This window comes from Asparagus officinalis, chromosome 5, assembly GCF_001876935.1.
Source record: "Asparagus officinalis chromosome 5, Aspof.V1, whole genome shotgun sequence".
Taxonomy (NCBI): Eukaryota; Viridiplantae; Streptophyta; class Magnoliopsida; order Asparagales; family Asparagaceae; genus Asparagus; species Asparagus officinalis.
In genome coordinates this window covers 81,917,287-81,929,333 of record NC_033798.1, presented here as the reverse complement: position 1 = coordinate 81,929,333, position 12,047 = coordinate 81,917,287, and the positions used below count along the sequence as shown (strand labels likewise).

Genomic DNA, 12,047 nt, shown 5'->3' with positions numbered 1-12,047 from the left:
CATACATACATACATATATTATATATATAATATATTAGTATATATATTAGATATATATTATATTATATATATATAATATAATATATATAATATATATATATATATATATATGTATATAATATATATATACATGATATATATATGTATTATAGCATATATAGATATACTATTAATATATACTATATATATATATATATATATTATATAATATATATATATATAATATATACATGTATATATATAATATACATGTAGATATATATATATATACATGTATTATAGTATATATAATGTATAACATGTATATACATGTATATTATATATATATACATGTGTATATATATATTACTATATATATATATATAGATATATAGTATAAACTGTAATAGATATATTAGTATACATATAATATATATATATATATATATAGTATATATTATATATATATATATATAGTATATCATATATATATATATTAATAACTATATATATATACATATTATATATATATATATATACATTATATATATATATAACATGTATTATATAATATAGTATATATATATAATATATACATTATATATATATACTATATATATATATATTACATGTAATAGATATATATATATATAATATATATATATATATATACATAATATATATAGATATATAATAAATATATATATATATATATTATTATATATATATATATATATACACACACATATATAGAGCTAATATTCACTTAAGTGGATAGGAGCTATTGGCCAACTATTTTTATAGCCGCTTGATTTAACCAATGAGATGAAGATCTAATCAAATAAACTCTATCCTTTAATTATGGAAGGGTAGTTTGGTATTATAAAAAATGGCAAAATGGTCAGATTGGTACATTTTGTAGACACTAAGTGACATATTGATATCAATTTTTTAATTTTTGTCAATTTGGTATATTATGTAGCCTCCGGTCCCACATAACCCTTAAGTTTGGCCGGATTGATTTTTTCGGCCAGTTTTCTCACGCGACGGCTCACGTGATGCCCAATTGGCATGATTTTTTGTACAAAACCCCCTCATTAAATAACCCATCCTGCTCCTAAACCCCCCTCCTCCTCCTCCTCTCCCTCCTTCTCCTCATCCTCTTCAACTTCTTCCCATCACCCACGCCCGCTAGCTCAGGAAGACCCTCCATCTGATTACCACAGATTCCACATACCTTCTCGTTATTCCCCACTGATCCCTAAACACATCTTAGTATGAGTTCTTCTCATTCTCAAGCTGTCTCCCTTTGTTCCAGTGATAAGATAAGCTATCCTCGGTGGCTCCGATTCCAAAACTGGATTCTCATCCAAAGACTTCATAGGGTTTGAATCCAATGCATATCCATCAGAATCATCCAAACCAGTGAATAAAATTATATCCAACGACAAAGAATGTCCATTGGTTGAGGTGAGAAAATCCCAAAAACTATGTCTTAGAAGAAGGTTAGAGATACCATTAAGCTAGCAAAGAAGGGGAGGAGCCATCGTTTTGTCACTAAATGGTCTCCCTGAGTGATTTTCCCCATTTTTCCTCATAATTCTTCGATACCCAGATTCAAATAAATCATTTATAGCGTTAATCTCTTGAAAAGCTAACACCAAAAATTAAACATGGAGACCAATTTCAGCTATAATCACTACCACATATTTGCTCTAATGCAACAGTTCAAAACCGTTGTGCTAGATATGGAACCGTCGTCCTTGAGCAAGTGTGACGGTTCTCAAACCGCCTCATATGCTGCCGTTGCCCTACCTCTACCGTAACGGTTTTGAACTCTATTGCGATGGTTTTTTGAACCGTTGCCCCCGCATCTAACGCAACGGTTTTAAAAGGTAAGCGGTTTTTAAGCCATTGCAATGGTTTTGATTGAGCTATTGCGACGGTTTTTAAGCTATTGCAGCGGTTTTGATTGAGCTATTGCGACGGTTTTCAAGCTACTGCAGCGGTTTTTTTAGATATTACAACAGTTTTAAAAGACCTAACGCAACGGTTTTAGTAGGCTAAAGCTATGATTTTGATAGAGCTACGGCAATAGTTGGAGCTATTGCAACAGTTTTAAAAGACGTAACACAACGGTTTTAGTAGGCTATAAGTATGGTTTTGATAAAGCTACGGCGACAGTTGGAGCTATTGCAACAGTTTTAAAAGACCTAACGCAACAGTTTGGATTGAGCTATCGCAGCAGTTTGGATCGGAGCTATCGCAACGGTTTTAATCGAGCTATTGCAACTGCTCAATCGAAGCTGTTCTTGGTTTCCTACGTCAAAATAATTATAGTATTCAATTACCTGGACAATCTTTTTAAGAACATGGCCAAGTCAAATTTTAATACACAATATAAAAGTGATTATGTTGAGCATAATCAATCATAATGATAAGTGCCAACATACATTAGTATAGTATAAAAACTACAAAGTATTAAATCCACACTACCAACATTTCAACTCAGAAAATATCGTACCGAACTAACATTCAAACAATGTACATCAACATTTGATTACAAAACATGAAACTTCTCGGTCAAAGACTATATTCTTTATTTGTTTCCAAAAACTTGTTCCTCAATGTCAAATACTCACTAGGAACCTGTCAGTATCAATCTCAATCTTGGCTTTCCACTACCACATATTTGCTCTAACGCAACGGTTTAAAACTGTCGCATTAGCATCTAAACCGTTGCAGTTGCTCAAGCGCAGCGGTTATCAAACTGTCTTCATTGCTGTCGTTGCCCTAGACATAAGGCAGCGGTTGCAAAACCTAACGCAACGGTTTCTAAGACAAGGCTAACGCAACGTTTTTCACAAAATGCAACGTTTTTTGTAGCGGTTTACTGATGCCTAATGTAGCGGTTCCATACACAAAGGCAACAGTTATTACAAATGCAACAGGTTTCGACGATAGTTTCTTGATACCTAATGTCGCGGTTTCGTACACAAGGGCAGCGGTTTTTCCAAAATCAGGGACCAAAGGCAACAGTTGTTTTGTAGCTAATGCAACGTTTTGCTTTGCTATGGCAACAGTTTTATAAGGCTACAGCAATAGTTTTACAGGTCTACGGCAACAGTTTTATAGGGCTATATCAGTACTTTTCAAGAAATTTGACCAATAATCAAACACAGTTACGTAAACCAAAATAAAAATGGAATAAGAACACACTACATTAAGATATCATCAAAATGAAAAATAATGAAGCATTCATATGTTTTAAGCCCATCATTCAAAAATAAGTAGTTACAAGATAACTTCAACCCATCAAAATATGATCAATTCACAACCATCAAAATATGATCAATTCAAAAGTACAAGTCTGTTCCAAAAGATTCATATATCAAAGTCATCTTGACCGCATTCTCCTATTTAAGTCTTTATATCCCCTACAAAAAATAAAGAAACGTATCAAATATCATGTTAGCAACAAACTGAAAAGGTAATTTTTTAAACTAACCATTACAAGGAAAAAAAAGCTCAAGTAACATTGGTAAATAAGGAGACAATTGATCCTCAGATGGCTACAGTTTCTCTTTTATATTAAAAAAGAGAGAGAAAATCACTCACCTACATCAAAACCTCTTCCATTTGAGCAAAATAGTGGCTACAGTTTCTTCAAAGTCCAAACCATGATCCTCAGATTCACAATTTACTGCAAAGATAAAATATTGTTTAAACATCTGAGTCTCTCTTTCAATGAGCTATTAACAGAAGAGCAAATAATCCAAATGCTGTAGCAAAGAGAACAAACAGAAGGAGCATCAGAAAAAGGAAGAATCACAAATATTTTAAAGGAGCTTGCTTCCAGAAGGCTATAGCAAAGAGAATAAACAGAAAAAATAGAAATAAACCAAACATAATCCTGACTACCAACATGAATTATCAAGAGCACCACCAAAAAATTAAAACCTGAAATGATAATATCAACCCCACATGGAAAAACACAACATAGAGACCAAATGCAATTTTGAAGCGAGCTTCAGAAAGCTTTTTCAAACACAAGGACAACCTGTATACATTGTAAAAGCTCAAGAAGAATTTAATGAGAAACCAGCATACCTTTATGGTAAGAAATCTGAAGTCATGCTCGTAGCTTTGAGTGTACCTGCAAAAAACAAAAAAGTTCACAAATAAAGGAGTAAAAATCTACAAGTTCACAAGTGAAGTACGTAAAAACCCATAGACTAATAATATGTGGCACATGCTGAGAAGAGAAACCGGATTTTGAATAACCACCTTCAATAACAAAATTTTCTTTAAGTTAATTGAACTATGAACATAGACCTATAAAAGTGATTATGTTGAGCATAATCAACCATAATGATAAGTGCCAACATACATCAGTATAGTATAAAAACTACAAAGTATTAAATCCACACTACCAACATTTCAACTCAGAAAATATCGTACTGAACTAACATTCAAACAATGTACATCAACATTTGATTACAAAACATGAAACTTCTCGGTCAAAGACTATATTCTCTATTTGTTTCCAAAAACTTCTCGGTAAAAGTGTCAAAAGAATTTAACTCCCTGGTCTACTTGCAACAAGGTAGCTACAGGGGCAGTAAGTTCAACAAGTTGGTTTTTTTTTAGGGAGTGCCGGGGGGGGTCTATGTGCAATTAATCCATATTCTTTTAAAGGAAAAGATTACATGGGGACTTTGATTACGAACAAAGGTTTATGCAAATTTATTGGCAACGGTACAATAGAATTTCTTCCATGACTAAAATAGTGATAAGCAAAAAGGTAGGGTAAATACCCTGCAACTTGGTCATTAAAATACCATGGCCTCCATAAATCTACAATCTTATATCCCATTAATCTAGTCCATGCTTCACTTCCAGTAAAAGGCACACACATGTCATGGTCACCGCTGAGTCAAAATGTGAAAATAGAAAGATCACCATTTGATATTACACAATCTAAATACAAATTAGACTCACCTTCTCATTGGTAAAGTGAATACTGTGTTTTTAAAATGAATGTTTCTTGAATTAATAAAATAAATATTGTGTTACATCTAAAGGAAACAAACTAATTAAAGGAATACCTGAAAATAAGTGCACGATATCCTAAGGAAATAAGGTACTTGTGATACTTGATCATGCTTCCAACATTATGAGTAAATATCTAGTTTATCGGTTGTGCATGAATTGCAGTCCTCACAGCTTCATTGTTCAACCATACAGTTGCAACTCGGTCATCCTGTGGTCTTGCATAATCAGCTTACTTTTAAAGTGATACTTCGTTTGAAAATTTAAGGAGTATAAAGAAATTGCTTTGAATTTGATAAGGAGAAAAACATTTATGCTAACCACCATTTTTACAAGACACAAGAAGGAAGGGTAGCTATTTTTTCAGTCAAAATAGCTTTTAAACAAGCTTTTTCATATGTACATGTTTGGTAACATCCCAAATATGCTAGCTTTTAAGTTCTATTTAAAAAAGTTCAGATTTCTCAACTTTTCAAAAACTAGCTCATAAATTATCTGAATAAGCTAGGCTTAACCAAGCAAATAACTATTCTACCTAGAACATCCACCACTAGCTAACATAGCTTAAAAGCTCCCAAACTTTGTCGTACTTACTGTGCATAGAGGTTTTCTGCGTCCCAGCTCTGTCCATGTTGGAACACGTCCAGCTCTAACCGTAGCTCTTAAAGGCCATGAGCGGCCAAACATTCTCCTCCTCACATGCAGCGGTCTATCGGTCTCCCCAAGCCTTCTGAAACTAGAAGGCAGCCTGATATCATCAGCTGAAGGATATCTTATTTCAGGATGATGGTAGCATGGCTCAAGAACGTCGTAGATAGTTAAATCCTTAAGCTTCTGTATGATAGTAAATCAAAAAGAAATTTAGATCGAACATCAAGGTGAAACTTTTCGCTATCAGTACTTAACCAGTTGAATTACCTGGTCAACTTTGTTTAGCTTCTCTTCGCAGGTTTTATTTACTGGGTTCCAATAACTTCCTTGACAAGCAGACTTAACTTCCTGCAATTAGCAGCATGTAAGAACTCGTGCTATGATGATTTACTTCTAATTTCTTCGAATTTAAAATTCAACTCACATCGGTTTTACACAGGATTAAACTATTGATATGGTGGTCATATGCCTATGTTACCTAATAGGAATGTCACAAACCTGAAACAAATCATTTGATATAAGACCCATTCCATGTGCAAATGGCACAAGAGCATCCCCATCGAATTGCTCATCCGTGCATCCATTTCCTATCATATAGCCCTGCCTCAAATATAGGCAAAGTTAAAAAAAGGAAATGGAAAAAAAACCCTCTATTCATTTGTCATAAAAGATTGACAATGAAATGTCCTGGTGGTTTACCTTGAACTTCAGTGCAGGCTTTACACAGGCGATTATTCCTATAGACGACAAGATCACGCGATGGAGCAGTTACTGAAATGATAACCGAATTACAGTATTGGAAGTGTCCCTCACAGGATCAACATACCGTTTGCAACTTCAGCCGCAAGCATAGGAATGTAAATTCCAGCATATGACTCACCACTAATGTAGAAAGGATTCTCGAGGAACTCCGGGTACAGTTCAAACCACTGATCCAACAATAATGCAAAAAAAAAAACAATGATGATTCTGACCCAGAAAAAGAGCGATACGCTTCAAACTAATTCTTTCTCATCTCACCTTCAAAAGGAACGTGTGTGTATCTTTAGCTGTCTTAAGATCTCCGGTAGTATAATCCGTTTCATCTTTCGAAAAACCCAACACCAGCAGGTGAATCCAAATAGATAATACTCGAAACCTACAAAATCAGATTCTCAAGGTTTTCAGCTCTGGTAGAAGTATTACTTTATAAGGAATTAGTTTGGTAAATTTATTAAGAAGAGTGTTTACGTTTGCGTGGACACATAACTTTTTCAGCTTGTAGCCGAGGTGGTTGCAGTCATTTAATTTAATGAGATTCTATCAGACTCATTGTTTTCAAAATAAAATTTTAACAGCCTATTCTGTTTATAAATTCTTAATAACAACATTCAACACTGTCCATATAAAACAGAGAGATTTTCGCCCTCTACCTTAGACCAACTGTAAGGATTGAGATGCAGCTTTGGCATTGAGCTAGCGGGTGCTTCTCCGGCCTCAAAATTGAATGGACCTGCACATAAACATAAATATAAAGATATTAAAACCCCAATTAACCAAACCAACATGGGTCTCTTTCCTCTCACAAGTTATATATATTGAGAAGGATTATAAAGAACCAACATGGGTCTCTTTCCTCTCACAAGTGTATATCACCTTGTCCCGGCCGGTGGCCTTCCAGAACCCTGCAGCCGTCGCACGGTTTGTTCGCGTGCCTGTCGGGTACTTCTTGTCCTTGTGACTAAAGAAGTACCAGTCGTTCTGAAGCGTCGAACCAATCTTACATTTATCTGTAACAAAAGAGGATCTAAATCAAGATAATATCCAGAAAAAAACGTAAGATAAATTACAAGAAACTTCGCTCATTTATAACCCATTTGTCAAAAAGATCTCTCATCAAAAAGGTTAAATTTGCATATCTTATCGTCAATAATCGTTAGTGAAACCGTTTATATATAACGGACTTTTGTTCTTCAGACATTTGGGCAGGGGCTTGCAAACACATGTTCAGCACAGATATCCGCACTTCAGAATTTGTCAAAGTAAAACATGTATAAACTGAAGTCACTATAGGTCAACAAGATCATAAATTCATCTATGTCACTATAGGTTAACAGTATGTTAATGTTGAATTAAAGCAGTAGAAGTCTATGTCCAATATCTACACGGAGGTTTGACTTGTGTCAAGGAAACAAAGACTATGGAACAGCTTATCATTTGGATAATTAATATAAACTGTGTGTTCAAACACACACGAGGTATAAATCACACAAAAAAGAAAAATAAGCTCTGCAGGGTCTGACCAAAATTTTGGTTACACATCTATGGAAAAATTATATAACATAGTACATTGGTTTTGCTAGACACCAAATATGAATATATTAGTTAATATTCAGTAAGCCGGCTTCCTCTGCTACGAAACCCCGTACAATGATCAAAACATACATCCAAAATCAATTGTAAATGTATATATGTTCATCAGCCTATCTATATCTTTCATCTGAATACACTTCATACCTGTTTCACTAGAAAACCTTAAATCCATCTCCTAAAAACTGCAACCCACAGAGAAATCTTAGTAATAGCCTTAGGATTCATTTATCCCTAGAAGAACATTTTAAGAGTGCAAGCATCAGAAATGATATTAATACCAAGTTTAAAGAGGAGTACAAATAGTAAATAGTCAATGACTTTCTTGAGCAAAACTGCAACCCAATCTTCATTTTATCATTTTGTTGTTCATTAGCCAAATTAAACATACTGACACTTTTACTACCTAAGCCCCACGCTACAGAGAAAAATCAGAATCTGGGTGCAATATATGTACAACAAACTGTAAATAGTTTGGACACTTTCTATTTGGCAATCACTAGAAAGTAATGAAAGACAATTATACATGCTTTGGTGTGGTAGTGTTTTCTGTATTCTCACCTTAAGATGACATGGATCCACAAGTTTTGGTGTGTAGATGTTTTCTAGTTTTGCCTTGTTTACTATTGACCAAGCTTCATGCATTGCTGCTATGCCAATTGTTAAATTATTCTGCAGAGACCTAGCCAGTGAACTCCCATTACCACCCATCAATCTTTTGGATCGTTGCTAACTATTTCTAGCATTATGAATGATTTATATCTTTGTAGATAACTGATCCGATCCGAATTAACGAGAGTAGCATGACGATGAGATTAGTAGCTCGAAGATGAGATCAGAGAGATTGGAGAGAATGGCAAACCCTAGAAAACGGGGACTAGCTCGACGACGAAACCAACGGCGACGAGATCGGAGAGATCGGAGAGGAGCTTGGAGATGAGATCCGATCCGAAAACAGCGACGAGATCTTGGCCACGACGATTTTAGGGATCGGAAAATTTTGGAGACGATTTTAGGGATTTTAGGGATTTCATTTGAGAGAGAGAGAGAGAGGTTTGGTTGCGGTCAGACGGGCTTTACAAACTCAACTCCTAAACCCACTAACAAATATTAAGCCCATGAACAATTATTTGGCCTATGGCAACGTTTTTCATTAAATGTTGTATTAGTTACTGTAAACCGTTACGATAGATATCTAACGCAACTGTTAGAACCGTTGCGCCTTAACCGCTGCAATAGATCAATTATGTGGTAGTCATCATTTCTGTACCTGTGTAAATTTCCATGAATCAGCATAATTTTTGCAATGATGATAATAAAATTGGGGAAAAAAGATGTTTGAAAAGGAAGTTAAGAGAACAATGTACATCATGCTTGTTTGTTGCCACAACCAAATCCAACCATTTTAACAAAAAAGGCTAAAGTTATCAATGGCATCTAATCACAGCCATATTCGTCACCCTTATCCATAATCCCAACAGGGAATGAGCGAAGGGGGTCTTTTTTAAGTCACTTAAACATTATTCGGACAAAGCGGCGATAAACCAGTTTAGTTGCAGGTGACTGCTACATATGGAGTTGTTGCGTATCGAGATTCCTATTAGACCCGTCAATTGTCGTAAGTTGTTTCAAATTTGTCATTTGAATTGCAATTCTACTCTTTATTTAAACAACTAATTTCAAAATAACTTAAGTATCAAAGGCCATATTAGCAATTTCAATTATTTGAGGGACCAATTTCAAATAGCTTAAAAAAGGGACCAAATAGCAATTAAATAATTTGAAGGGCTAATTTCAAATAGTTTGCATATGATACAAAAATTGATAAATATATCTGGGAGCAGAAACAATACCGATTCAATGGCATAGCAAGGGACCATCAAGATAACACCAACCAGAAACTTCTGCTCCTGTAATTTCACAGACAAAAAAAACAAAATTAAAAAAAATCCAAATCAAGCTCAAAATAACAACGAAGATGACCGATGACGATGACCGATGACGATGACGATGAAGAGAAGCAAAACCTTAGGATTCTTGTAAGCGGAGAGGTGTTGAAACAAGAGGTGCGTGGATAGCGACATCAAGACTACTACAAAAACTCCAGTGATTGCCGTCGCCCATTGCGGCTGCGAGTAAGCGGCAAGGAACGGATATAGAGAATCCCCCTCATGTAACCATTTGTATAGTTAGATGCTCCCAAACATGTACAGCTTGTGATATCTTGTGTATCGTTAGATGCTCCCAAACATGTAACCATTTGTATATTTCACATAATAAATGTACTGCATGTATACAAAAAGCACTGGGCATGCACATATAAGTTGGGCCATTGGTGATCTAGATTATCAGGTGTTCGGATGAGTTCGATGTTGGGCATCTGTGCATGTTTATCTGCTGGGGAGAAAGATCCTTGGTAATAAATGTATGAGTTTACAAGTACAAAGCTAATGCGATAGCATGAAATAGCATGAAATAATAAAATTGGGGAAAAAAAGATATTGCAATCATTCAAAATAAATAGCTTAACATAAAGGAAATAATCCACCTGCATCAAAACCTTCCATTTGAGTAAAATAGGTGGCTACAGATTGCTAAGGGTCTCCATCAAACAAGCCCTTTTTCTTTTTATTCAAATGACAATTCCTGCATGGAAGTAAGGGACTTTCATTAACATTTTTTGAACTACAAATAACCATTTTCTGCAAAAGATTTGACAAAAAAATATCAACAAAAATAAAATGTCATTATGGTTAAACATCATATCTACATACATGTTATGCAATCAAATATTTTGTGCCACAATTTAATCAAAAATTCCAGCTTACTCGTAGCAGCTTAACAAGACCCTGAATCCATCAAAACTAATTAATAATACTTCAAACAGATTTGACCAATCTCATATTATTCAAACGCGTTAACATAGCCTCCGTCTAATTTGGAAACTTGCAAGAAATAACAAACTGAATTCAAAATTAAGCAACCAATAGTATTTGATCTTATGATTTAGTTGTCTTATCTAGCACTCCATTGCTGACCTGGCTCTGTCAAGCACACCTGGTAACCAAAGAGACCTCAATATTGAAACTTTAATACTACATCTCTAGGGAACAATAAAAGAGAAGATGTTAGTATTTCATGGTTTGGACAGCTCCAAAGACTTCCAGACTACCTGCCTCCTATGTAAAATACAAGAAACAAAAACCCTGTAAGCATTTTGCGGCTTAGTCTGAATATAGACTGTGTGTGCATTTTGTGGAACTTGTGGATGAGCTAGGGTACATTTGACAGAATAGCGAGTTCATCTAAATTGATCTTGAAAAAATTAACCATATAAATGTTAAATACAATACAAATAACTTGAAAGAATGCATGTCAGCTATTGCTCAGGGCTTGCGGATATAGCTCAGCTGGTCCTTTGTTATATGAATCAATGACTCGGAAATGGCTTTGCACATCAGCTTCCAGACTACCTGCCTCACAAATTCGAATCCAACCAAACAATGAAAGGAACTCCCTAGCCACTCATGAAGGCTGGGAGCTCTCCACTTTATTCATTTATAAAAGGAAAGAGAAGAATAATAAAATTGGAAACGTGACAATAGTAAAATGAATATTTTGGGGTTAATTGTGGATAGACCCTTTGTATTATCATAGAGCGATAAGAAAGCAACGAGGAAAAAGAAGAAGTAACTGAAACGAGTCAAGAAAAAACTATAGAAACCAGTTCAAGAGCTAAGAAGGCTAAGAAATGTCGAAGTGTAAAAGGTACTTGCCTCTTCATGATCCAGAACACTAGCAGCCTCTTCAGGAAGTTTAGTACGCGCTTTAAACCTGTCAACAAAGCTTGGACAAACTGGACGTCCAGTTACTTCACTCAACATATCTGCAAATGTTTGAATCATACTTGTAGCTTGAGCTTCTTCCAGTTACTTCACTCAACATATCTGCAAATGTTTGAATCATACTTGTAGCTTGAGCTTCTTGTTGTCTCTTCATCTCCTCTTGTTGAGTGA

The 12,047-nt window shown here is 34.8% G+C and overlaps 1 protein-coding gene and 1 long non-coding RNA gene across 7 annotated transcripts; both read right to left on the bottom strand.

Moving 5' to 3' along the window:
* Positions 3,214 to 8,221, bottom strand: LOC109839885 (serine carboxypeptidase 1-like). Of its 6 annotated transcripts, none has more exons than XM_020408333.1 (13): positions 8,179 to 8,221; positions 7,285 to 7,451; positions 7,095 to 7,174; positions 6,703 to 6,820; positions 6,509 to 6,611; positions 6,382 to 6,419; positions 6,181 to 6,282; positions 5,950 to 6,030; positions 5,626 to 5,865; positions 5,088 to 5,242; positions 4,090 to 4,135; positions 3,598 to 3,682; positions 3,214 to 3,416 (listed from the first exon to the last, which is right to left on the bottom strand). In XM_020408333.1, exons 1-10 carry the CDS (start codon positions 8,204 to 8,206, stop codon positions 5,168 to 5,170), a joined length of 1,032 nt encoding a protein of 343 aa, XP_020263922.1. In that variant the 5' UTR covers positions 8,207 to 8,221; the 3' UTR covers positions 3,214 to 3,416; positions 3,598 to 3,682; positions 4,090 to 4,135; positions 5,088 to 5,167. The 6 variants fall into 6 exon arrangements, with proteins under 6 accessions (XP_020263922.1, XP_020263926.1, XP_020263924.1 ...); XM_020408337.1 differs by having other exon boundaries at positions 6,563 to 6,611; XM_020408335.1 differs by having other exon boundaries at positions 7,318 to 7,451.
* On the bottom strand, positions 9,287 to 11,801 carry LOC109839887. The gene is made up of 3 exons (XR_002246757.1): positions 10,059 to 11,801; positions 9,885 to 9,941; positions 9,287 to 9,301 (listed from the first exon to the last, which is right to left on the bottom strand). It is a non-coding gene; the product is annotated as an uncharacterized LOC109839887 (long non-coding RNA).

What these genes read in the sequence shown, in the direction of transcription:
- LOC109839885 (XM_020408333.1), bottom strand. Translation starts at nt 8,206, where the DNA reads ATGGATTTAAGGTTTTCTAGTGAAACAG. An exon ending in AAGGTTTTCTAGTGAAACAG is followed by an intron (nt 7,452 to 8,178) that starts GTATGAAGTGTA and finishes CTTTTGTTACAG; the next exon opens with ATAAATGTAAGATTGGTTCG. An exon ending in ATCCTTACAGTTGGTCTAAG is followed by an intron (nt 6,821 to 7,094) that starts GTAGAGGGCGAA and finishes CTGATTTTGTAG; the next exon opens with GTTTCGAGTATTATCTATTT.